The sequence below is a fragment of the Jaculus jaculus genome, chromosome 17, assembly GCF_020740685.1.
Source record: "Jaculus jaculus isolate mJacJac1 chromosome 17, mJacJac1.mat.Y.cur, whole genome shotgun sequence".
Taxonomy (NCBI): Eukaryota; Metazoa; Chordata; class Mammalia; order Rodentia; family Dipodidae; genus Jaculus; species Jaculus jaculus.
The window spans coordinates 14871276-14898945 of NC_059118.1; the positions used below are offsets into that span (position 1 = coordinate 14871276).

The 27670-nt window shown below is 47.2% G+C and overlaps 1 protein-coding gene across 2 annotated transcripts in view; it reads right to left on the reverse strand.

The window, feature by feature from the left end:
- Positions 1-13885: 13885 nt before the first annotated feature.
- Trank1 (tetratricopeptide repeat and ankyrin repeat containing 1) overlaps positions 13886-27670 on the reverse strand; it is a 117784-nt gene continuing 103999 nt past the window's right edge. For both annotated transcript variants that reach the window (XM_045136938.1, XM_045136937.1), the window contains 7 exons: positions 26915-27003; positions 23040-23143; positions 22797-22929; positions 21466-21611; positions 17400-20443; positions 16308-16406; positions 13886-15379 (listed from right to left, as the gene is read on the reverse strand). In XM_045136938.1, coding sequence (XP_044992873.1) covers positions 15279-15379; positions 16308-16406; positions 17400-20443; positions 21466-21611; positions 22797-22929; positions 23040-23143; positions 26915-27003 — 3716 coding nt within the window. In that variant the 3' untranslated portion in view covers positions 13886-15278. The remainder of the gene's footprint in view (positions 15380-16307; positions 16407-17399; positions 20444-21465; positions 21612-22796; positions 22930-23039; positions 23144-26914; positions 27004-27670) is intronic.

Genomic DNA, 27670 nt, shown 5'->3' on the forward strand with positions numbered 1-27670 from the left:
CTGGAGCCCCAGGTGACAGTCCTGTGATCCTTCAACCTCTCCTATTAAGGAATGTTGATGACTCCACCTCTATCACTCAGCTGTCATTGTATGGTTCCCTTTATTTCTTTGCCATGACTCCAGAGCCACAGATTATTCTGCAGGTCACCTCAGCAACCTGTTCCATGTTGGCCAGTGGTCATCCCATGCCCATGCCTGCAGCAAACTGTTCTCCCAACTTGTGGCAAACCAGGGCCCGGTTATTGCCGGTGTGGTGACCGCTATGGGGTGAAGACTTCTGGGCCTCTCCCTGATGCCAAGCAGGCATCCCTCCCACAACCGAGCAGAACCCCCCTCTCCCCGCATGACCCTCCCACACACCCCAGCCCCCATCACTGCAAGGCTGATGAAAAGATTTTTTAGATCCTCTCAGAACACAGGCTCCCACTTGGCTTTTAAAAATATCTCCTGTAGCAAAAGGGTAGACAAAACAGAGTTTCGAGATTCCAGCTCACTTAGACGACTCCATAGCAATTCCACTTCCACCAGGACACTCTCAGAGCCTTCGGAAACGACGCAAGGAAGGAAGAGAAGGGATGAAAATGAACCTCTGTGCACCCTCTCCCTTCATGCCTTCCCCATGCACACACTCACACGCACACATACCCATGTATGCAGTCATACAGCATGCATACACGTGTCATACATACCCCATAGTTCTGCCCCGGGGCTGGGCTACATTCTGCCTTTTGCAATGTTTATGGCCTAACAGCCCAATTTTTCAAGAATCCACTTTTCATTATTATTATTATTATTATTATTATTATTATTATTATTTGGGTTTTCAAGGTAGGGTCTTGCTCTAGCCCAGTTTGACCTGGAATTCACTATGTAGTCTCAGGATGGCCTTGAACTCACCATGATCCTCCTACCTCAGCTTCTTTTTTTTTTTGGTTTTTCAAGGTAGGGTCTCACTCTGGTCCAGGCTGACCTGGAATTAACTATGTAGTCTCAGGGTGGCCTTGAACTCATGGCGATCCTCCTACCTCTGCCTCCCAAGTGCTGGGATTAAAGGTGTGTGCCACTACACAAGAACAGAACCCACTTTTAAGTACTTTATTTACTTATTTATTTGAGAGAGAGAATAAAGCAGATAGAAAGAGAGAGAATGGGCATGCCAGGGTCTCTAGCCATTATAAATGAACTCCAGACATATGTACCATCTTGGGCATCTGGCATACACAGGTCCTGGATAATTGAACCTGTGTCCTTTGGCTTTTCAGGTAAGCACCTTACCCACTAAGCGATCTCCCCAGCCCCAGAATCCACTTGCTTTTTTTTTTTTTTCTTTTGGTTTTTCAAGGTACCAGAATCCACTTTTGAAAAAAAAAAATATTTACTTGAGAAAGAAGAGAGAGAGAATGGGTACATCAGGGCTTCTTGCCCTGCAAATGAACAAAAGAACTCTACACACATGCACCACTTTGTGCAACTGGCTTTACAGGGGTACTGGGGAATTGAACCTTTAACCTCAGAACCATCTCCCCAGCTCCAGATTCCACTTTCTTTCTAATAGGATTTCTGCTGCTTTAAGGGTTTTTTTTTTTTGTTTGTTTGTTTGTTTGTTTTACTTGTGAAGCCCTAGATAAGAGACAGATTAGAATTCTTCCAAGCAAGGGCCACATTTACAAGCCTGTCTCCCTGACAGCCTTCCCGAGAGCTGAGTTCTGATGAGTCGCAGCAACAAGTGACCAGGGCAGCGGGACAAGCACACAAAATCCCAGCATGGTGGACCACGTCCTCCATTTCAGCCAGTCCATCTGATCACGTGGCCCCAGTGGAGGGGTTGAACACGTTAAGAAAGTCATCAGTCTAAAGTGTAGTTCTGTGTCTCCCTTGTGTATCGGGACCAGTCCACGGGTTGGACGCTTTCCTTGCTTGGAGGCTCCTGACATCATATTGCCTCAAGGGCCTGAAAGACCAGCAGGACAGAACTGCAGCACTGGGCTCACCCTCACAGCTCTCTTCCTGGAAAATGGACATTGTGAGGCGCTCGGCCCGCGGCAGGAAGGTAATCAGAGTGGCCCAGGAAGGCGGGTGAGAAATCGCCTCCTACCTCCTTCGCACCGTCATTAGCACCTGCACGATCAGAGGTCCAAAGAACCAAAGGACTCCAGTAACCAGAGGTGTGCTTTGCCGTCACTCCAAGGAGAACCGAAGGCAGGAAGGAATGGTGGAGTGGAAGATGATGGAAGATAGATGGGCACCGCCTCAAGAAGATTCCCACCCTGTTTCCACATAGGTCCAGAGCGGGACCTCGATGAAGAAGGCTGGACAGGGCTCTGGGGGCCCCAGTCTCCGCCTGTACAGGGGATATAACAGCAGCACCTCGTGTGGGGTGGTGGCGTTACTCCCTGGGAAGAGCTTGTGTGAGCTAGTATGAAGGACTCATTTAATAAGTATTACTACTGAAGGAGGTGGGGAGGGCAGCAGGAGGAGCGATCGCTTGTGAGATTCCAGAACGACGAGGCTCTCACGACCAGAGTACGCAGAGAAGGACACAGAAGATCTGGTGACAAAGTTCAAGGTATTAATAATGGACAACCTTAGAAGATAAGACTCCATTTTTTGGGGGGGGGGAGGTGTGGGGGGGTTCAAGGTAAGGTCTTACTCTATCCCAGGTTGACCTTGAACTCACTCTGTAGTCTCAGAACATGGTCTCAAACTCACAGTGATCCTTCCTCAGGCAACAAATATTCACCTCCTTGTACCTCTCCAATTTGACTTCTAAAAGCATTTCTGGGTGGCATAAATGGCTGAGTGGATGAAGTGCAGGGCGAATACCTGAGTTCAGATGCCAGAACCCATGTGCTGATCAAGAGACCCTGCCACAGATGGGATACCTTCCAGTGAGTTGTTGGCCAGGGAGGTCCCTGATGCCCCCAAAACATTATAGACCATTGCTGAGGCCCTTGGTTTCCCATCAGGAAGAGATGCTAAGACCCTATTGCTGAAGACTCCACATACTTGGGCTGCAAGGCCACTGAGAAATCCTGCTGGAGCTGAGCTGAAAACCTCCTCCATGTAGACCAGCTGACAGAAAGCTGGAAGAAGCCATTCTGCATGCAGTTCAATGGGAGAGAGAGAAATCGCCAGTGAAAATACTCAACAGTGGACACTGCAGCCCTTCTATTTGGCCAGCCAGGCCAAACAAGCCAACGGGTGCAATAGTCGCACATCTGTCATGGTGGAAATCAACTGCTCTCTAATTGGACTGGAGGCCTGCTCCATGGGAGGGAATACATCCCTGATACTGAAAACTTAAAACAGGGGTAGTCATGACCCCTAGGGGTATAATGTCTGCTGCTATCTGGCTAAATGTATATACTATGCTCAACAAACTGCCCAGTAAGCACTTCTCTTAATGTTCACACCCATATATTAATGCTACTCTCACTTTGGGTAGCGAATCTTCTCTTTTCAGATGGCAGTGACCTTGCAACGACTCAGAAGGTATCATGGTGCTGGAAAGAAGTGACCGGAGTGCTCAGTACTGTAATATCTCTATCACACCTTCCAAGGCTCAGGGTCTATTGCGGAAGAGGTGGCAGAAAGAATGTAAGAGCCAAAGGAAGGGCAGGACTCCTTACAACGTGCTCCCTCCAGATATAAAATGTCCTGGATATCCATGACCTCACAGTGCCTGACACTACCTACACAAGACCATCATAATAGGAGGAAAAGATCATGACATCAAAATAAAAGAGAGACTGATTGAGACGGGGAGGGAATATGATGGAGAATGGAGTTTCAAAGGGAAAAGTAGGGGGGGAGGGCATTACCATGGGATATTTTTTATAATAATCATGGAAGTTGTTAATAAAAATTTGAAGAAAAAAAAAAAGAGACCCTGCCACAAGCAAGGTGGAAGGTGAGGCTCAGCACCAGAAGTTGTCTTCTGGCTTCCACACACAATGGCACACACTTGCCCAGATACTCACACACCAAAATGATTTTCTAATTTTTTTGTATCTATAAATATAATCCAAACTATTTTGTAAAAGCCAAGTCTTACAGAACACTCAAGGTCATCACCATCAAGATGAAGCTGCAATTTTCTCTATTTATTTATTGAGAGAGAGGAAAAAATTGACATGCCAGGTCCTCTAGCAAATGAACTTCAGACACATGGGCCACCTTGTGCATCTGGTTTTACATGGGTATTGGGAATTCAAATCTGTGGCCTTATGTTTTGTAACAAGTGTCTTAACCACTGAGCAATCTCTCCAGCCCTTTGTTGTTGTTTTTTTTTTAATAAATAAAGCCTCTTCTGCATGTTGAGTTTCAGTGAGTAGCAGATCTGGGCCATATTCCTGTGCCAACACACCTAGATCTTTAAAAAGAAAAATTCAAAATTCAAAATTTACACTAAGAAATCCCTGAAGTAAACATCTATTTTGACACTTGTTGAAATGTTTCTCTAATATAAGTTCCTGAAAGTGGGAATGGTGATTATATACATGCCATTTAATTCAGCCTTAAAAGGAAAGGCTAGGGTCTGGAGATTGCACAGGAAGTTGAACATTGTTAACACTACTAAACTATGTATTTAACATTGTTGGGATGATAATTTTTTGTGTTTATTTATTAGTGAGGAAAAAGAGTATGGATTCACCAGGCTTCCTGCCTCTGCAAACAAACTCCAGACACATAGGCCACTTTGTGCATTTGACTTTACGTGGGTACTGGGGAATTGAAACCCAGGCCAAAAGGCTTTGCAAGCAAGTGCCTTTAATTGCTGAGCCATCTCCCCACTCCAGATTCAGTGTTTTGGAGTTCATTTATAGTGGCACAAGGCCCTGGCACCTTGCCTGCGAAGCCTAAGGACTCAGGTTCGATTTCCTAGTACCTAGTGCCTGATGCGCAAGATGGCACATCTGGAGCTTGTCTGCAGTGGCTAGAGGCCCTGGAGCTCCTATTCTCTCTCTCTCTCTCTCTCTCTCTCTCTCTTGCTCGCTCATAAATAGAATAAAATATAAGCGTAAAAAGAAAGCTGGATCTGAAGGTGCACACTTCTCATTTCAGTAGATTCTGTCAAAGTTTACAGTCCCACACAGCATTTGCAAGGGCCTTTCTCCAGTAGCCTCCCCGCCGACACCCCCCCCCCCCGCCAGCCCCCATGGGCCTGGTCAGTCCTTTCTCCATCCCAGTAATGACAAGTGAAGAGGACAGAGAACAGAAATTGACTCCCTCCTCCTGACTGTAATAGGAATGTTAGTCTACTGGGCCTCATGCAGATCCTTCAAGGGAGGGGGGTGCTGTGCAGTAAATCTGGGTGGCCACTTTCTACAGTGTGGGTGCAGATCTCTGTAGCCGCCTCTGAAAACCCCAGAGCTATTTGAGTTCTCTTCCCCCATCCCACTCCCCAGCCTCACAAATGATGACTCCTCAAATCTCAGACTGGCCTACATATTCCCCTGAAACAGCTGGCCAACACAATCACTAAGACTTGAGTTTAAAAAAAAAATAGCCTTTGTCAGGGACAGAAGGTTGGCTCCCTCGGGAACAATGCCCTCATAGAAAGGCTCCCACCTCCACAAAGGGCACACAAAAGCTGACCCAGCTTTCTCCTGCTAGTGACCACCCCGTCTGCCCTGAAAACAAACCAGCACTTGAAATCTTTTCATAGTCTTCGCCAGGGAGCTCTAGATACAAGCTTGTGTCACTGTTTCCATTTGGAGGGGAAAAAAAAAAACCCTCCCCAAAGAGCTCAGGGAGTTTAAATACATTGCCTGAATTCAGTCAGTGTAAGAAGTCAGGTTTGAATCTTAGGTGTCATTTCAGATACTGTAGCGGCAAGGCCCTGTGTCTCTGTTGTAATAGACCCCTACACACACACACACACACACACACACACACACACGCCCTGGAAAATTCCTGGCAGACAATAGGGCCAAGTTGTCAGTGAGGAGAATGGGACTTGCGTGTCTTAAGCAGAGAATCGAATTCTGAGCATGCTCTGAATTATGCCATGCCAGGAGCCAGTCGTGCTTCTGAACAACCCACCTAGGACCCACCTGTGTCTTGGTGATGGCTTCTCCCTCCATCTGAGTGAGTGGGAGAAACATGTCCTCCCGGGGAGGGGTGGATGGGTGGGCGTGGCGATCAGCTGTCTCATTGACTCAGATCGGGTTTCTCTGCAGATCTGCAGTAAGGAATCAAAGCCGTCCAGTTAAATACTGGGGTTTGCATGAGCTCCTCACCTCTGTGCTGGTGGGTAGGGGGGTTTCTAGGTAAGGACATGGCTCCTCAGGCTACCCCCTGCCCTCCCGTGCTTTGAGATTTAGAGTGACAAGATCAGGGAAGGGCTCATCTCATCACCTAGGAAAGATATTTTTGGTAGAAACAGTTATGTGCTATTATTAACTTGTCCATTCTCTGAATAATGAAGGGGACCCCCAAGAACACAGACCTATGACCTATATCGTATGAATCCTGAAACACGTTTAAAGCACCCTAAGCTCAAATCAGTCTGCTGGGGAAGGCCAAAAAGAATTTACCTCGTTGGGTGAGAAGGGAAGAGAGAGAAACAAAAGACATTAGGAAAAAATTTTGAGGGCTAGAGAGATGGCTTAGTAGTTAGGGGGCTTGCCTACAAAGCCAAAGGACCCAGGTTTAATTCCCCAGGACACACGTAAGCTAGATGCACAAAGTGGCACATTTGTCTGCAGTTTGCAGTGGCTGAACACCCATTCTCTCTCCCTCCCTCCCTCTCTCTCATTAGTAAGTAATAAAATTTAAGAAAAAATTTTTTTGACAATTCCATGCTGGAGAAACTATGGATTCTGTCCTGCTCCACAGGGAGCCTGAAGACATGATGCCTGGGGAGAAATGAGTAAGGAAGGGTACCAGTATGTTGTTATTGTGCCCCAAGTCTGTAAAATGTGTACACACGTCCAAGGTATATCTTCTGTCACCTTGTGTTCCCTACGTGTTCCAGCTCTGTAACCCTCAGCCTCTTCCCCCGATGCCCTGAGTCCAGGACGGGGAAAGGATGGATGTTTGGGGACGAGCGGGTGAGCACAGGCCCTGTGTTTGTATGCACGGCTTCAATGTTCATACACACAAGAGAGGCCTTTCATGGCGTGGGATGAAGTAGGATGGGAAGAGAGGGATAGAACTGCAAAGCCTCCAACTGTATTTGTTTTGTTACTTTTTGTTGTTGTTGTGCTTTTGATACAGGAAGTCACTATTTAGTCCTGGTTGCCCTGAAACTCACTAAATAAAGAAAGCAGGCTGGCCTCAAACTTGTGGCAATCTTCTTATGTCTGCCTGTCAAGAACTGGGCATGCACTCAATCTATATTTCTTTTTCCTGAGCTTGCACTGGGAGATAACATAAGAGCAGGAACCAGCTCCTAAGAGTTGAATGGAAAGGACCCTGCCATTTGGTCACGGGAACCCACTGCCCTGAAACCAAACACCCATTGGTGATGCCAGCACAGCCAGCTAGCTACCTGTTACCGAGGTGACAAATACTTGCTTCCAGAAGAGAGTTTTGGATCTCCTCAGGTCCTGGGGTCCTAGATACTAGGGTACTACTGATACCCACCAAGCTCGGGAGACATGGATTGGCAAGCTGCAAATAGAGCTTTGCTCTGCCACCCACTTAACAGTCCTCAGGCACAATCCCTACTTTACATGCAGATAACTGAGTAGTTCTTGCACTAAATGTGGGAGATCTAAGATTTGGGGATGGTAGACACAATGTACCTCACAGGACCTGACACACAGGGGGCCCTCATTTTAATAAAACTCCCCAAAACTGAGCAGCTTAAGCCACTAATTATTAATTCTCGTGATTCTGAGGTCACTGGATAACCCCACATCTACCAGGTCTCTCTCTCTCTTTTTTGATGTATATGGTATGTGTGCATGCGAGGGCACATGCCACTGTGTATGTGTGTGCGCATTTGCGTGTGTGTGTGTAGGTCTGAGGACAATCAAAGTGTTTGTCCTCTCCTTCATTCTGGCTACAGACAAGGTGTCCCTTGTCTTCCCCCCTTTCCCCAGGTGTGGGCCAGTTTAGCTGGTATGAAAACTTCTGGAATCTCTCGGTTCTGCTTTCCCTCACCATGGACATGTTGGGATCACAGAGGCATACACAAGTATGCATCCAGCTTTGTTTTTTTTAAGATTTTATTTTTATTTATTTATTTATTAGAGACACACAAAGGGAGAAAGAGAGAGAGAGTGTGAGGGCCTCTAGCCACTCACTGCAAACAAACTTCAGATACATGTGCCACCTTGTGCATATGGCTTACGTGGGATCTGCAAAATTGAACCTGGGTCCTTAGGTTTCACAGGCAAACGCCTTAACTACTAAGCCATCTCTCCAGCCCTGCATCCAGCTTTATGTGGTTGCTAGGAAATCAAACTCAGGCCAGCAGGCTTACAAGCAAGCACCTTTTACCCACTGAGCCATATTCCCAACCCCTCTGTCAGGTCTCTTAATGGCAAGACTAGAGTTGGTCCAGCATCACTGCTGTTGTATTAACTAAGGTCCTAGGGGAGGGAATGAGAATCCACCTTTGGATGAGTAGAGTGGGATACAGGGGGTGGAATGAGGAAGCAGTGTAGCCATCCTTGAAGTCTACCTGGCTCTCAACTCTACTCAGCTATGAATGCGTCTTTCTCTCTGTATTTTTCTGCCCTTCTTCTAGGAAAGTAGTTAAGGCTTCAGGCTCCCCAAGTTCAGGGATAAAGAGGGTGCCAAGGGTGTGTTGTGGCCTGTAGGGAGCAGCACCCACCTTTAGGGCAGTACAATAGGTGATGGGATGTGAGTAAAGGGTTCATCTACAGAACGGGAACAGATGCCCCAGGGTCCCTAGACTCCCACTCACTCAGCTCCAAAGGAGAAAAAAACGACACCCATTGTCTCAGACACATGCCAGCTCAGAAGGACCCTCTGTGCATGGCAGACATGATGAACTAAGGGGAGTAGGCCATCCTCCTTTTGCCCACACCTTCAGAGACTAATCCTTCAGAGACTATAAAGAGGCAGACTTAGGTTGATTTCCCACTAAAAGAGGGCTCAGAATGGAGATTTGGATTAATTTAAATATGACATTTTATGCACCACCAAGGTTCATATATTATTATATTATTTTATATTATATATTATATTATTAGACCAACTAAACCTCAGGATTATCAACATCATACTTGTATCAGCTGGAAACACAGGAAGCTCCCCTCTAACGCCATTAACATTTTAAAAAGTGGAATACCTAATGTGGTAATTTGAATGTAAATGTATCCCCCCCCAGCCTTAGGTATTTTTATTAAGATTTAGCCTCCTACTCCCTACAGGTGCCCTGTGGAAGAGGTGTGTCACAGGGGGCAGATCTTGAGTCCAGCCCGAAGAGGTGTGTGGAGATCCAGTTTGAGCTCTGGCTGTCCTTGCTTGCTGGTGTTCGTTCTCTCTCTGCTGTGGGCGCTGAAGTGAGCCAGCTTCTTCCACCATGAAGCTTTCTCTGGCATTTGTAAGCCTGAAATAAACCCTATACCCCCCCCCCAAACTGCCTGGTCGGGTGTTTGTCCCACTGAAAAGACCTTATGTGAGGGCTGGGTAAAATGTAGCTGATGTCTTGTTAAGATGCTACGATAATTTAGAAATAGGGCCACTGTCCTGGGCCATGGAGTTGAGGGCGAGAGGGGGAAACCTTGCTGTCCGGCTTGGAGGGCCCACACTGTAAGCGTGAGGGTAGATCCCATCCATCTTGCAGCCTCATTTTGTTCACATGCCCCAATGACTGTGTGCGCCCATCTGACAGCACTGGGCCCAAAAAGCCTGCTCCACAGCGCTAGAGAAACCAGCAAGTTGATGCACCCCGACCACCAGTGGGGAGACAGCGGGGGACAGTTAGAACCTATGAGCAGGAACAGCTTTCTCGGCACGCCACTTGTAGGTAGATGGAATGTGAGGACCAGGGTACCCTGGCTCACTTTGGAACTGAAAGACTTTAACTCTGGGGAAACTGAGGCTAATTGGCTAGGAAAGGGGAAATTCAGTCCTAGGTTTGGGGATGGAATAGGACGGTGTGATTCCTGTGCATGAAACACAGTGCTGGGTCGGAGAAGCTCAAAGGCTTAGAATGAGATCAAGAGCGTGCAGCACACTGGGCTGGGCTGGGCTGGGCTGTCTCCTGAGAGTAAGGTTTTTTTTTGTTTTGTTTTGGTTTGGTTTTTCGAGGTAGGGTCTCACTGTAGCTCAGCTGACCTAGAATAATTCACTATGTAGTCTCAGGGTGGCCTTGAACTCATTGCTAACCTCCTCCCTCTGCTCTCCCAAGTGCTGGGATTAAAGGCATGCACCACCACACGGGGCTGCAGGTGAGTTTTGACAGTTGCCTTTGTCTTGTCCCTAGGGTCAGAGGCCAGGCTGCTCCTGATGGGTGATGGTAGAACACACGCAGGCTTTCTCACTAGACATTCTATATTCCCACAGGAAAGACGCCATCACCAAATGAGTCTGAAGGGAGCAAGTTTTCTACACACTGACACTGGGCAGGAATGGTAGGTCCTAAAAGAATGGCTGGCATTTGCTTCTGGTTTTGGTATGGAGATCCTAGTGAGAAGTGCTGACTGGTGTCAGAAACCAGCCCTGACCCAAAATGACTCTGTGACCCAGGGTAGTCTGACAAGGTGGGTCTCAGTTTCTCCAGTGGGGAGTCAATGAGAGGCCAGCAACATCAGGGATGTTAGTTTTATTACACCAGCTCTACAAACCCTCCTTTTGTCTCTAACACTGGACTCCTGTCCCTTGAGTTTGCAAACAAGAGCTGTTAAACAAGAGGGCTCAGGTCAAACCACGTGTGTTGGGGATGAAGGAGAAGGTAGATGATAGAACCACCAGAGGTGTGAGGCTCTTCCTCCCCCAAGCCAACTTCCAGACGCTCAGACGACATTCTGGAGGGTAACCACTGAAGACAAGGTTGGGCATCACTGGCTAAGGCACGGGGAAATGGTTTCTTCTTTAGGAAAGGGTTTTTACAGCTGGGCATGGAGGACTATTCACAAGGCCAGCTAGTTCCGTGATGGTTGGCAAACAGCACCCCAAAGGTGGTGGGGGGAGATCCTCCCAGGGAAGAAAACAGCTTAGTAGCATAAGTCCTTTGGAGGCCCATGGCTGATGTCTGGAGCTCAGAACTTCAAGAGGTTCCCTTCATTCCCCAAAGTGGTATGAATAGCTCACAATGTCTCAACGCCTATCCTTCTGGAACTCTGCCTGACAGAAAGGTGCCTGCCTATCCCAGCGAGAGCCAAGGACTGACTCTCCGCTAAGTTTGCTCCGCTTCCCTGATTAGCAACATTGCACATGTACTGTTCCAACTCAGTGTGAGCACACTCCGCATGACTAGAAAGAACACCCGCACCTGGCACCCCTACCTTGGCACCATATGCCCATTCTGTTAAGAGTATGCTTAGAGTGATTTTGCAAAGGTAAATAATGAGGGCTGGGCTCAGCGGTTAAATGCGCCTGCTTGCAAAGGTTCAATTCTCTAGCTGCCCACGTAAAGCAGGAAGACATTTGTATTGTAGTGGCGAGACCCTGGCATAACCATGCATGCACGCGTGTACACACACACACACACACACACACACACACACACACACACACACAAATCTACAAAATGTAAGTGGATCATGAGTAGTGTTGTATGCTGTCTTTAAGCCCTCTCTCTTAATGAACTGCTTAACCACAGAGAAGTCTTGGGACCTCTTGCTACACACCTGTATCTTGTACTTAAAACCTCTGCCTCGCGACTGGGTTGTGGGCTCAGATCGTTAGCGGCATTCCTGACTCTCCTACAATTTACATCTTCCTCTCGGGGGACCTTCCGAGAGGGGTTCTGCGCACTCTATTGAACGGCGCAGGTGGAGAAGACCGCAGGATCTCCTAGCTAGCGTCCCTGATGTTGCTAGCCCCTCATCAACGCTGAGACTCTTCAATCCTGAGCTCAGGGACAAATACTTGCCTTGTTCCGCTGGCCCACTGGACACACACTGCTATCACAGCTCTAAAGTCTAAGGGTACCCAGACCCCACAGCTTACAGAACCCTCTAGGTCAGGCAGAAAAGACCGTAGACCAACTTCCCAAAGGAGAAACTGAGACCCAGCAGCAAACGCTGCTGCCACCCCCATGCTGAGTGTATTTCTATTGGTATTGTATTGTCACATCAGGTCACGAGGGTGGTGCTGCTGTACTTAGAAACCATGTTGTGCTGGACAAACCCCTTATCCTAGGTGATTGACGGGGTCATTAGGGGCAAGTCTCTTTCCTCCCAGGGCAACAGTCCTTGCTAGGAAGCAGCCCTGGCACACAGCACTGACACAACCCTGCACACACAGGCATGTCCAGAGGGCAAAGAACATGTCCTAGGCCAGCCCTCCACACTACCACCAGCCACGAGTGCTCACACTCAGCTGCAGTTGTCTGACCCTGGATTTCTTGTAACTTTTGGGGTGTGTGTGAGAGAGAGAGGAGAGAGAGAGAGCGGGAGAGGGAGAGGGAGAGCACACAGGTGCTCGTAGCACCATGTATGGTAGTCAAAGGAAATTCCAGTGTTGATTCTTGCTTTCCACCTTGAGCAGAGTCTCTCGTTGCTCATGGCTGCATTCACAAGACTTGCGGGCCTGTAGGACACATGGGATTACAGATGGTCACACCATCCAGTTTCACATGGTGTTGAGAGTTCAAATGTATGATTCTCCCCTCCCCCTAGACTCAGGTGGAGGCTTTTTGTTTGAAAGATTTGCAAAGAGAGAGAGAAAGATGACCAGGGTCTTCTGCCACTGCAAACAAATTCCAGATGCATGTGCCACTTTGTACATCTGCCTTTACATGGGTGCTGGGGCCATCAGGCACTGCCAGCAAGCACCTTAACCGCTGAGCTATCGCTCCAGCCCTCAGGTGTTTTATTAAAGCTTGTCACTTGGGTCTCCAGCCTCCTGGCTGAAGGACGTGTCACTGGGAGTGGTGGATCCTGGAGTCCAGCCCTAAGGTGTCACTGGGGACAGAACTGAATTCCAGCCCAAAGGTTCGCAGAGCAGTCTGAGCTCTGGTGGATTTTTGTGCTGTTGCTTTTTGGTGTTTGCCGGCTGATGGTGGTTTCTCTCTCTGCCTGGACTTATAAAAGGCAGCCAGCTCCTTCTGCCAGTGCTGGAACCTCCCCAGCAGCTGTAAGCAGGAAATAAACCCAGTTCCTCCCATAAACTGTGTCTGGTTTAGATGTTCTTCTCAGCGTCACATAACTGTCTGTACACATGGATATGGGGGATCTCAGATATTCATACTTAGTACACAGCAAGTGGTTTATCCACTGAGCCACCTCTCTAGCTCTGACCCTGGATTGTTTTTAATCGTGTGTGTGTGTGTGTGTGTGCACGCGCGCGCGCGCACACACACACACACACACATGTCCATGGCAGACTGCACATGTGAGGTCTAAGTACAACCTCAGAGTGTTGTGCTCTCCTTCTACCTTCTCTGCACAGCCTCTCACTGTTACTGTTACCGTATGGGCCAGTCTGGCTGGCCCATATGCTAGGATTCTCTGGCTCTACCTCACATTGCTAACGTAGGCGTGTTAAGATCACAGACATGCATGCTGCTTTGTCTCTCGTTTTATAAGGAGTGCTGGGGAATGGAACCTGGAACTGCAGGCTCGCAAGGGAGTGCTGTTAACCAAGAAGCCATCTCCACAGCTCTAGAGGCCTAAACCTCAGTGGTCACAGAGAACTTTGCCTGGCCAGCATCAACCCACAGCCCAGACAGAACCAGCCCCAAAATTCACGCCTTTACTCTACACAGGGATCATAAATAAAGAAAAGGACACGTAAGAGATGCTATAACTTTATAAAAATGTAGGAATACAGCAATATTTGATAGGGATTATTTCTGGCAAGTTTATAAAAATCTGAAATATAAATGAGAAACATAACTCAATCAAAATTATAAAGCAAACATTTCGAGGAAGTGAGTCATTAGAAAGACAGCGGAGGGAGCGTGAGCAGCAGCAGTCGCACAGTGGAGACACTGACTCTGTTATGACAGACTGTCCGAGAGCAGTGTGACCCTGGGCTCAGGGCAAGGGTGGGCAGTGACCATTAGAGAGGCAGGAAAGCTTGCTTCCACATGAGGGCAAACTACTGGCAGTGGGTGGAGGGGAACACTGACCTGCTACAAACAGCCCCTTTTGCAACCCTTTCTTTCAGGGCCTACTGGCCACGTGGCAGCAATCTACAACCAAATTTCAAAGATTGTCCCACAGCAGTGTGCTCAGCAGGAGGAAACTCAAGATGTCAACCTAGGCATGGTGTCAAACTTGCCGGGGAGAACCAAGAAACCTAGATGTAGAGAGCTAGCCAATGCACAAAGCACTTCTCAGGACATCAACACAATAGCCAAGGAAAAGGTAGGACCACCATGGAGAGGCAGACCAGGAACACCCCTGAACATTTCGATAGATAGATAGATAGATAGACAGACAGACAGACAGACAGACAGACAGACAGACAGATAGATACGGAGAGAGGGAGGGAGGGGAGGGAGGGAAGGGAGAGAGGTGAGGAGGGAGAGAAGAAAGGAAGGAATTAAGAAAGGAAGAAAAAAAAAGTGTCCAAAGGATGCTGAGTGAATGCTTGACTACATTCTGAGGTAGTCTATCCGCAACTTGCACAGGTAGCTGAAAATAACCACAGCAAATGAAGGGAAGAGGGAGGGTAGAAAAGATACCAGAGAGAAAAAGCTAACGTATCACAGACAACCAGAAAGTAGTCCGGGTTCAGGGTAATGATGGCAGACCCAAATGAACCCTGGGTACATCGAGTTTCTGCGCTGCTCACAGCAGATGTGAGATCTACAGAAGGATTTCCTGACCCAAACAGGGCACTGTGCGAAGTCCAGGACACTCATCTTAAATGCCTAGTTCTCTCCTGACTCACATCAAATGGCGATAAGCCAGAGAGCCTGACACTAGGAGTCCCAGTGTTCTCTTCAACTACCACTCCCCTAAACTGGACATATTTGAAGGGACCAATACCGTTAGATTTCAGCTTGGAAAATAATCATGAGGTCCCTTCAGGCTAAGAGAAATAACAAGAATGAAAAGCAAAGGTGGCCTACACTTATTTTTGAAACACTAATCCATGTTCTTTTTCTCTCTGGCCTCAGCATTCAGAACTCTAGGACTGGATGGAATGTCTGAGAGTGTAAGAGGCAGCTGTGTAAGACATTAATACTTCCTCTGCTTCCCACATTTCCGTGAACGCCTTCTAGGACGGAGCTCACCAAAGTCTTCAACTTCGTTTTCATAGTCATCTTCCTGAACAATACCTATTTAAGAAGAAAGAACAACAAAGTGAGGACAGCAATTTCCTACTCTACTGTAAAGTCTGGCATCCTGGTAAAAACCTGTTGTTTCCATAATCATCAATCATAGTCTGAAGCTAAAGATACAAAGCTCTCCGCCAGATAGACACCAAGTGTTCTTTGAATACTGACACTGCTTCCCAAGAACAGCCAAAGCAAAGACCTTCCTTCCTCCAAAATCCAATTCTTTGAGGCTGGTTTCTTGAGTTGCTATGCCAAATAGCTTTCTTTTGAAACAATTACAAAACCATAGTCCTCTGAGGGACTAGCCAAATTCTTCCCAAGTTTTCTTCCGTTCTGACTTCTGGCTTTTCCAGTAGCATCTGGATTAAGACATGGAAAGGCTCAAAGCAAGAACTATGGTCCAGTGTGGAGGACGTAGATGTTTAAAAGGCAAGGAGAGACATTCTGAATCACAAAGAATGTGCCAGAACTTTCCAACTCCCAATCAAGAAGCTGAGGCACTCACCACCCACAAGCCTGAAACCCTCTGGCAACTTTCCAATGGCTCTACTTTGATTACCATTGTATCCCAGGACCAGACCAGCACCAGCACATACTAGACTCAATAGATTACCACCACTAAAATGAGGGAATGACAGAGACAAGCATTTATCAAGAAATGGCTTTTGCATTATCCTTGAGAGTCACTGTATTTAGTATGCACATGACTGATACCATCAATAATGGCTCATATGCAACCAAGAAGTTTTTAGCAACATATGTAAGCCCAGAATAATGGCCCTCACAGTCACACAGATAAACTGTGTTACTAGTAGTTTGGCTCATCAGCATGATACTCCCAGAGGGGGATGGTAACTCTTGACATCAGTGGAAAACCCACTTGAGGCTAACCTGAGAGCAGAAGTAGCAAAGACCTCAGGATCCTTACCTTCCTCTTTTAAGCGGAGCTCTGTCTTAGTCAGCCACTCCTGTGCATCCTTGACTGATAGTGCCAGAACCCTCACCTGCCGAGACATTGCTTCCCCTGCTGTGGAAATCAAATACGAGCTCTAATGAAGGGACGGCTGGCTGCAAGCTGGAGACTTTATCAAGCATGAGGCTACAGCCCCATGCCCCAATGTCCAGTCTGGGATCTCACTAAACAGAACCTTCCTACCATGTAAGGGACCCAGAGCTTCATCCTGCCACTGTCACCACAAGCATAAGGTACCATTAAATGCTACCCCATTGCTGTGTGTATGTACAACTTGCTGACAGCAACCCTTTCCAAGAAACTTGTGATCAAAAGGTCACTAAGTCCTAACCTGGGGAAAGTAGCTGAATAACAGAACATTTTTGAAATGCAATTTTACACACACACACAGGAGACCCTATCTCAAAGTGAAAGGTGAGGACAAATACCCAAAGTTATCCTCAAACCCCCATGCATGTGTTATGGCACATGTGTGCCCATACATACACACACCACACATACCCATCCATAACATACATACACATACACATCATACACATTCATACATATGTAACATACATATACACACATTATATACATCTATCCACCCACAGCATACATATATACACATAATAAAGGATGCAATTTTACACATAACTTGTAGAGTTGCTAGCTCATAAGGAAACTTGACTCTCTGTGACTTAGGAGCCAACCTAAGAGATCTACAATTTCAGTGCCAGCTGTAGATGCTGAAGAAAAGGTCACTGAATAAATAATTCAAAAGCACCTCAAAGAGTGCCCTCAGGATTTCACACATTCTCCCTGTAACTTCTCCACAGAATTAGTTAGAAAATTATTTTCTCATCCACAGTGCCTAGAGAAATCATCCTGGCTGAAAACACATCCAAAACATTTAATTCTGTGTGGTCCAAACAATAAGATCTGAGAATATTGTTTACTTGTCTTTCTGCTAATGCTGACATCCATCATCTTCAAGTTACTCTTAACTCAGAGTGCCTGTCAGGCCCACGACCACGCGGTCCCACCTCCACAGGTGAAGGCCCTCACCTTCAGCCCAGGCCTTGCGCCTGTACAGCTCCTCCACCATCTCTGAAACCCGCCGGATGTGCTCCTGCACTTTCCTCTGTAGCATGCGGCTCTGCTCCTTGGAGCCCACATGACTGCGGATCCATATGCTCTGCTCGATGCCCTGAACTACCAGCTTGCCCTCATCAATGGCTGGATCCACCTTCTCACGGAAAAACTCCAGGTATTTCTGGTAAGCTGCTTGCTGCTGCTGATGACTTTCCAGATGGATGTGCTGCTCGTAGGACTCATTGCTTCTCTCTCGACATTCCCTCCCTTCCAGCTCAGAGTTGGAAAGGACTACAGCCCCTAAGGTCGCGCCTTCAAATGCTCTGCTGGGACTGAAGTAGTTCTCGGGGCTGCGGATGAACTTCACTCCACATAGGTCACACTGGGTCCGATCCACATCAGCTCTTTTGAAGCTCCCAGCCCTAGGCTCCCTGGTTTCCTCCCTAACCTGGTCTCTCTGGACCCATCTCCTCCAGCTGATGCACAGAGCTACCACCAGGCAGGCCCTGCGCAGCTTGCGCTGGATAGAGGCCTTCCACTGCTTCTGGAAAAGGATGGCAGCCAGAAAGTGATCTCGGTCTTCCAGTGCCAGCTCATCAGTCTCATCTTGACCAAACTCGCACTCCAGCTCATCAAAGTGACCCGCCGAGCCCACACAGAGCAAACGGTTCAGTCTGACTTCTTCATGATGGAGGCCACGGACCACAGCGCCTTTGGCAGGCACGCTGTCCCAGCGCCAGCGGCAATCCACCAGGTATTCTTCATCCCGTGCAAAGAGCAGGTCCTGCAGTGCCTCTGCCACGGACTTCACGCTGCCTGCCATCAACACCCGCTGCACCACCCTCCGCAGCCGCTCGGGAACCTGGTCCGGCCAGTCCACGCTCATGAGCTGCAGCCTTGTCTGGATCTCCTGGAAGTGGCGGTTCAGAAGTGGCTTGCACATGGGCTGCAGGATATCCTCCGCATTGACTAGCATCACCAAGCACAGCACCAGCGTCCGCTCCGCCTCACCAGAAATCACATGGTCGACTTCACTGAAGGCATCGAGCAGGACATTGAAGTTCATATTCTCGTAGCCACACAGCACCTTGGCGAGGTAGGAGAGGTGGAACCGTAAGTCCTGAATGGCTCTGGTCACATCCTTTGGCTTGTACTCCTGAATGATGGAGAACACATCCACCGGCTCCCTGTCCTTCTTGCCAGACAGAAACTCCCAGTAGTGCAGGAGTGCGATGTAGCTCTTGGGGAGGCACAGGATGGTGTTCTTCCGCAGGCGGGCCAGCACCACTCCGCAGTGGACAAACTGGAGCTCCAGCAGCACCACTGTGTTGATAATGCTGGGGATGAGCGGCTCTTTGCACCTTCTGATAAGGACATTCATGAAGCGGTAAAAGAGTCTCTTGTAGTCTTCGGGGTTTCTATGAACATACAGTTGGTCTATGGAAGTCTCCAGGAGGCGGATGAAGCACAGATGGGTCTTCTCAGTGCTTTCATTGTCCTTGTTGGGCACCAGCATGCCAAATTTCCCTTCTATTCCTTTCATTCTGCTGCCCCTCCCCCTGCCTTTTTCCTCCTTGTCAGCCTCCAGAGTCTTCAGTTCCCGGTTGTAGCTGTTCTCCTCCTGGTGGAGTAGCCTTTCAAACTCCTCTGGGTAGCTCGAGGAGAGCAGAAAAGCCTGCATGGCGCTCAGCCACAGGTCTGTGGATTCCCGGCGGCTGTGTGCACTTTCGTTTTGAAACAGATAGTGAATGTACTCTTTCAAGGCCAACCTGTAGAATCGGAAGGATTTGTAATTTGGCTTGAGGATCTCTTTGCATGCCATGGGGTTTTCTGACAGCACCCTCTGATGGAAATGTCTAGGGAAGAGAACATTTAGGAAGGATTTGCAAAGGCCATACATATCTGTAGACAAAATACAATCGATCTCTTCAAGTTCTTCAGCCAAAGTTTTAGGGAATACTTTTTTGGCTTCCAAAAGCAATCCATTGATTGCTACCAGGTGCATCTTCGACTGAACCATACACTTGGCCTCACAGCGACGCAGGGGTCTGTGGAAATCTTCACATCGTTGGTCTTCACATTTTAAACCTGCAATAAACCTCATGCAGACCCCCGGGTAAGTCTTCCCAAGTAGGATCTGTGTGATCTGACACAGTCTATTTAAAAGGTGCTTGTTCAGGGCCAGCTTCACGTGCTCAGTTGTTATCAAGAAATGATCTTTTATTTTCCTCTCACTCAAGGTCAAATCCAGATCAGAAATGATTCTTAGTAAGGGCCCAGGTTCATTCTGAGCTATCTGACAATACTTGGCATCCACCTGGGAAATTCCGAAAAACTCAAAGCAAGATTTGACCATTTCCTTCTCAGCATTGTTAGTCACTCTTTTGAGAGCCCTGACCAGACTGAGAAGGACTTCCAAGCCCCCTGGAGCCAGGGCCAGAACCTTCTGAGGCTCAGACTCACACCAGATGGCTGCTGCGTAGAGTGCTTCCACCACTCCAGCTGAGTGGTTGAGTGTATCAAACTTGAGGAAGGCATCCCTGAGCTTCTGAAAGTCTCTCAGGATGATACCCTGCAGGAACTGGGCCTCTGCTAAGCCAGAGAGCTGGCTGGTTTGACAGCAGAGATCGAGGGCTTCTCTCAGAATGGCCTTTGTGTGCTCTATGTTCAAGCCCCTGGCCACATTGAGGCGGGCAACTCCCAGCAAACAGGATGCCTGGAAGTCTTTGTCAGCAGTGAGCCTGGCGGCCTCCAGGAAGCAGCCATGTTGCTTCATCAACAGGGCAGCCTCTTCCCTCCGACCTTCTCTGTTGAGCAGGTCTGCGGCCTCTGCAAGGCGCTTCCGAGATTTCAGGAACACCAGCTGGTCTTCCACATCGAGCTTTGAGAGGACAGCCGTCATTTCCTTGGTCTTGTTGGCACTCAGGTATTTTGCTGCAGCCTCCAAGTAGAACTGACTAGCAGAATAGGAGAGCTTGGGGACTGGAAGGGTCTTGGTCTTTAGCATTTCTTCATACCTGCAAAGGCAGAGGATATAAATGTCAACTGATTTTCACCCAATTTTTCACTCCAAAATATAATACTAAGTAACTTATGGAGACTCCCGACTCAATCGGTTCTACAAGTACTTCACGATTATGCAATTATCAGTACAATTATGAATAATAACCTCTTTTTTCTAGGGCACTTACTTGATGAAATACTGTGGAGTTACAACTCAAGCAAAAGTTAAATGTAAAGGGCAACATTTACACATTCAAAACTGAAGTGTCACATCATTTGGGGGGTACAACTCGGATAAATTTGAATGTGATCAATGAGAAAGGATGAAATGGATACCATGTAAACACCAGCAATGGCACCAGCCTACATCATCGTATCTCACCTGTTGTTTTCTATTTTTAAATTTTTTTTTGTTTTTGTTTTTATTTATTTTAAAGTGACAGAGAGAGAGAGAGAGGCAGCGAGAGAGAGAGAGAGAGAGAGAATGGCATGCCAGGGACTCAAGGTACTGTAAATGAACTCCAGCCACGTGCGGCCCCCCCCCTTTGTGCATCTGGCTAACATGGGTCCTGGGGAATGGAGCCTTGAACCAGGGTCCTTAGGCTTCACAGGCAAGTGCTTAACCACTAAGCCATCTCTCCAGCCCATCACCTGTTATTTTCTATTGCCAAGTGTAATGTGTTAGAGTCAGACTAACGAAGCTCTCAAGGTCCTTGTGTTCTACTGACTGGAGTCAGTAATCATGCTATGAACACCCTGTGACAGGCCCTGCACCTTCCTCAGGCCCATCTCCTCACAGCACTGCGTCAGACTTATTAAGAGACTAGGAGACACAGTCCTCACCTGCTCCTCTCCTCACATTTTAACAGACCTAATCAAGAATCCCGGAGACAGACTCACCTGCCCTTCTCCTTATGGTACTGTGTGTCAGGCCACTCAAGCAAAGGAAGCAGGCACGGTCAGACCACTTAATAAGCAGCAAAGTGACCATCCTAGGCATGAGGTCCCCAAGATGCACAGTAATAAAACCACCTACTTTTCCACTGCAATAGCAGCTTCCTCAAAAAGCTCCTCTTGGCAGTACATTCTGAGAGCAAGATCGAATTCCTGAATCTGTTCAAAGCATCTGAAGGCATCTTTGTAGCACTGGCATCGCTTATAGAAATAGGCAGCATCTCTTATCTAGAACAGAACAGTTTATGTTTATTTACAGTATCCTAACCTATCATAAAAATAAACTAATACCATGAATAATAAAGATGATTGTCAGTCAATTTTTAGAGTCCACTTATAAGATGTATTATGAAAATGAATTATTTATAAACTGAAGGAAAAAAAAAGTTCATCTTCACACTATATTCAAAGATAAATTCCAGGTTGGGTAATAGTCTAAATATGAAAAACTATTGAGGGAAAATGTGTAAGAATATCTTTGTGGCCTAGAGGTAAATAATGTTTTCAACAAAATTCCAAATACATGTGGTCTGGGGAGATGGCAGTTAACAGTGCTTACTGCATAGCTGAGTGTGCCCATATGTGTCTATAACCCCAGCCCTGAAGCAGGTGAAGACTAGAGAACCCCTGCGCTTGCAGACCGGGGGAGAGGCAGGGAAAATGGCAGCTCTGAGCTGACAGACAGTCTTGAGGAAACAAAGCAAATGAGTGAAGAGGACTCTAGATATTCTCTGGCCTCTGTGTGCACACAGGGCAGAGCATGTGCATCTGCAAATACATGTCTACACACACACCAATTTATACCACTAATAACTTCAAGAGTGTTCAACAAAAAGCACATGAGCTAAGTCAATAGAGACTGATTTTAACACTGACAACAGCATTGCTCAACCTCTGTGGGCATGGAAGAATAATCCAATCTGCTGTCCACTCACCACATCTGAACACTGAGATCTTGATATGGGGTAGTATAACCTACGGATTCAAATGTTTACTATCATTTCCTTTTACCTAATTTAACTTTTAAATGACATAGCCACATGTGGTTGCTGGATTGGTCAGTGAAGACCTATGGGAATTTCTGGGAACACAAAAAAATCTCCAGGTAAACACCAGACCATTCACCCAAGATGACTCCAGGCTATGATCATAGAGAAAGAAAGCAAGAATATTTTAACACCCATTTGTTTCTGGCATGAAAACCTGGCCTCCTTGTGGTTAATGTTCGGCATTGACTATTAGAATGAACGTGGACAAACATACATACACAACCATTCAATCTTCTAAAGAGGGGTCACCATAGCTGACAGGACTGGAACCTCTTCCTGCCACAAGCACTGTGAAGCGCCTACCCCTCCATCTGCTGAAGGGAAGCTCCATTCCCCCAGGAGCACTTCTAGGGTGGGGGCATACCTTTCCCAGCTTCTCACACAGCTGAGCAGAGAGCTGAAACTCCTTGGCATAGCTCAGGCACTTGAGGGACAGCTTTGGCTCATGGCATTCCAAGTAAGTTTTAGCCAGTTCCAAATACTGTAACTGCTTATCCCTGGGAAAGGGAAACAAAAGTAGTATTTTCATAATATAGTGACATAGCACCAACATATTTAGCCTGTTACTTTTATCAGAACAAGTCTGACATGGTCCCAAGATACTTACTTGGGGCTAACTTTCTTGGATTTCATGTTCAGAGCAGTGTTGTGGGCCAGGGCCAACTTCTCCTTCTCAAATGCAGCTCCTTTCTGGTAACACTTAGCTGCAACCTGGAAGAGGCCAAAGATTTGATTCCCCGCAAGGTAAGGGACATGACATAAAACAGGAGTTAAAGCATGCATTATGTTCCTATGGACAGAGCTCTAAGTCTGGCCCTGTCCAATCTGAGAGGGAGGAGAAGGAAGGGGCAGACGTGCTAAAGGGAGGAGTCTCAGAAGACCGAGTCCAGCTGTGGGACCAGCTAACACACCCAAAGGATTCATTACAAACTAGCCAGAAGCCATGAAAAACGTATACATTACATATTTCTATAGGGCTCCACAATTTAACAACTTTGCTCAACCTTCCAATACCACGTGCAAGAGACATCCTCCTCCTCATTGTCCATAGTAGCAACCTCAGTCAGAGCCATAGAGTGACTGAACCAGTCACCCAGTGATTTTTCTGGGCTTTAACACAGTTGCTAACTGCAGAGGCACACTGTGCTGACAGAGCAGCAGCAGCAGCAGGTGCAAGGGGTAGAAATGCTGTAGAGATGGCATCACAGCACATCCAGATCCTCGGAGTATGTGGATCTCCTCAGGTAAATCCTCTATGATGTGTGCAGGTGACTGGCACAGGGCCCCTAACCCTAGTACTAGCCAGCAGAAAGCTGCTCTGCTCTTCTAAAGCAAGAATGCTTGCATCTTGTCTCCTAGTAGAGGCTACAAGGAGCAGAAGGCTCGCATTTGGTCTCAATGTGGATGGCAGGCACTGCACTAAGTAATGCCTGCTGATAAAGCAGAAAGGGCAACTTCCTCTCATCATGCTCTTTGCTCCATTCTCCCCCAGGTTCCCTTCCGTCTTATGACCTGTGCCATACTCTGTCCTACCTGAAGACCTTGGCTATGTTCTGCTGACTGAAATGCAACTCTTCCTTCTTTCCTCGGTCTATCTTCATTCTTTCTAGAACTCTCAGCTCAAGACCCAAAGAGGGATTCCCTGACCCCCTGTCCAGAACAGGTGGCTGTAAGGGCAGTTGGTGTCTCATCTGTGACACCCACCAGCTGGGTCTGAGCACCAATCTCTATGCTTCTTTGCTCACCATCATATTCCGAGGATCTAAACATAATGTTTGGCCCACAACTCAACAAGTATTTGTTGAATGAATGATCTTGGATGGCGGCTCTGAAACATTCATTGACATGCAGCCAAAAACTCAATAAACCACCTGAGTCCTGAAGTCCTTTAGCAGGTCAAAATAAAGTCAGGCGAGGAGAAGGCTTTTTATAACATTCTCATCTGTGCCGGCTCCCCTAAAAAGATTTTAGATTCAAACATTCAAATGGTATTTTAAAAGAAATAAATAGTTGGAAATCCATGGACAACACATATGGGCAACACCAATGATGTTCTGAAAGGAATAAAGGGTAAAATTTTGTATAGTTTTCCAAGTTCATACCCATCCTGCTGCCCATTTTATCTCTCCCTACCCTCCCTTCTGCCCACCCTTCATTCCACCAAAAAGTTCATGGGTTTATGATGACAGCCAAATGCTCAGCATTTCTTTCCAATTGTAACAAAGACACACAATGAATTAAGTTAGGCAGGGACCCAATGAAGATCTGAAGATAATTTTAAAAATGACTCTCTAGACATACCCAAACCTACACCACAGCAGTCTCTATCTCCTTGGCTCACAGAAGAGACTGCAAATGTGGCCAGCCTTTGATCCTCCCAATCTCGACCCTCACTCGTTGACAGTATGAGGTTGTGGCTGCTGACATTACTACCATAGCAAGGGCTACCATCTCCCCTGTCTTCCAATGGAGACTGAAAACTCAGCAGAAGTGACCCGGGAGTGATCCTAAGACCAGGCCTCAAGAGATGTCATGTGAACAAGCTCAGAGTGATCTGCTGAAGGATGAGGACAGGTGATCCAGAAAACTCAGTGACCCAGTCACTGGAGCCAGAGACCAGCCAGTCCTCAGAAGCAGACCTATGCAACTGCTGGCAACCAGGAGCAGACACACAAGTTCCCCAGGTGAGTCCAGAAAAATACACAGTTGAACTCACGTTGCCAACCTATGGAACTAGAAACAGCACAAATGCCCTGCAATGAGCCAAGCTTTGGGCTTATCTGTTATGCAGTTAGAGGCAACATGAGTCGTCTACTGTACATGTCAACTATTTTCACTGCTGCAACAAAACTCTTCTAGCAAGTGGCGGGGGAGGGTCTGAGGAGAGGAGTCCCTTCTCCAGGCACGTGAGACTGCAGGCACCTTGCTCACAGCACAGCTTGACTTGAGGGTTCAGAGTCCTCACCACTGCCCAGTCCCTGCACTCAGGCCCAACTCCACAAACTCAACGAGAAAGGTTACCAGAGCAGCAGCAGGACACCCCTCCCCCCCCCCCCGCGACCCTGGTGAAATCACTATCTCCCCGTATCTCTTCAGAAGTGGAAGAGAAACTATAGGCATTGTCACTGAGAAGCCAGGCTAGCAACAAGGGGTGTACAAAGAAGCAAAGAAAACCATCTATCCTAACCCAGTGCGGGAAGGGCTGGAGCTATGGGAACAGGCACCAAGCACACAAGCAGCCAACCCTAAGGAAATGTGTATTTCTGGTAGGACACTGTGGTTGCCCACAGCACTCTCCTCCCTTTCTTGCCAGGTAACAGAATCTACCCAACATAAAGGGCTTCTAGACAATAGTGTACTCCCAAATGCCCTTGAAGAGAAGATGGGCCTGTGACCTATTAGTGACCAGTGAGAAGTATGAGGAAGTCCTCTGGTGCCTTAAGACGTAAAAAGAGATCTGTGAGAAGCAAGTGTCTGTCTTTCATGACTGCTTGGGTACTGCTAAGAAAAATGGGGTGTTTGGATGTGCTGAAGCACCCACTGTACAACTACAGAAGGGAACATCTCTAAAGAACGTTTTTTTTGTTGTTGTTGTTTTTCTAGGTAGGGTCTCACTCTGGCCCAGGCTGACCTGGAATTAACTCTGTAGTCTCAGGTTGGCCTTGAACTCACAGCGATCCTCCTACCTCTGCCTCCCGAGTGCTGGGATTAAAGGTGTGCGCCACCACACCCGGCTCTAATAAACATTTCTAACAAAAGGAAGAGATAAAATAAGATTGGGCCCACGATGACTTCACTGAACTGTGAAATGAGTCTAAGGACAGACTTCTCATTGTTGAATTAGAAAACGAGCAGCACTGGTTTGCAGCAGCACGTGTGCGAGGAGAAGGCAAAGTTGCCATCCTCACTACCCTGTGCAGAGGCCTGCCTGCCACAGCGCCCCACCTGAGAGAGGCCTGTGCTATGCAGGGATGCTGACTGTGGGAAAGCAATGGGCTCTTTAACTACATGCCCAGGAAGAACACTGCTCAGGCTCACGAGGCGATGTGAGGCTGGGAGTCAGTCGGTAGAGTCAAGTGGCAAAGCTTCGACCACATGCAGACTCAGACTGTCAGCAAGGTCTATGCCTGATCAATTAAAAATGGACAAGAGGCCAACTCGTCACTGCTTTAAAATGCAAGCTTCCAAGCACAGAGTACAGAAGGAAAAGGAGAAAAACAAGAAGCTTCCTTGGTGACACCAGGCCACGACCCTCGACCACCGTGTGCCGGCTCTTGAGGGTTGTCACGCTACACTGAGTGAGGGGGACAAGGAGCTGTCCTCACCTTGCTGTGACCTGATGACTAAGAAGAAGTGGCACAAGTACCTTTTTACTCTCCCTGTTGCTGACCAATATGATGATGAAAAACATGTCTGTAAGGTTTATCAAGGCCAGTAGTCAACACAGACCCTTCTCCCCTGGCTCCTGGCCCAGCCCCTTACCTTCCAGCACTGGTGCTTGGCGTAATAGTCTCCTTGTGTGATCCACTCCTCGCGAGTTGAGGTCTTAACAAACATGCTATCATCAAAATCTAAAATGAAAAGGAAAAGCAGGTTTGTTTGGTGCTTATTAGCTCTTTTACACTTCCTGCTTGGACTGAAGTGTGTCCCTGCAGAATTCATTTGTTGAAGTCCTAACCTTTATTATCAATATTTAGAGAGAAAGTCTTCAAAAGTAAAGCTTATAGGGTAAGCCCTAATCCAGTGGGGAGTACCTATAAGAGGAAATTAGGACACACATACACACCAGGAGCACATTTACGCAGAAGACAAGACTGTATAAGGACACAGCAAGAAGGTACCATCTACAAACCAAAAAGAAGAGACCTCAGAAGAAATCAGTCCAAGCTATGCCTTGATCTTATACTTTTAGCCACTAGAAAATGTTAGAAAACAAATTTCTACAGCATACAAGTATACCCATGTTGGCCTTCTTGTCTTTAATGAAGATATATTTTAACTTACCAAGTAAGGTTTGTGTGGGTTTCAGAAAAAGGAGGTGTAAGTGAGAAAAGATACAGTTTGGTTTTTAAATTTTGGTCTACTTTCCTTTTCCATGGCTATGAACCAGAAAACAGCCATTACTAATTCCTCCTTGAAAATATAAAGCCAGCTAGTTCTTCTCCACCTCCAAGTTAAGACAGCAGAGAACAAGGCAACAGAATTTGATAATACTGATGTTACCTATAGCACAGGACA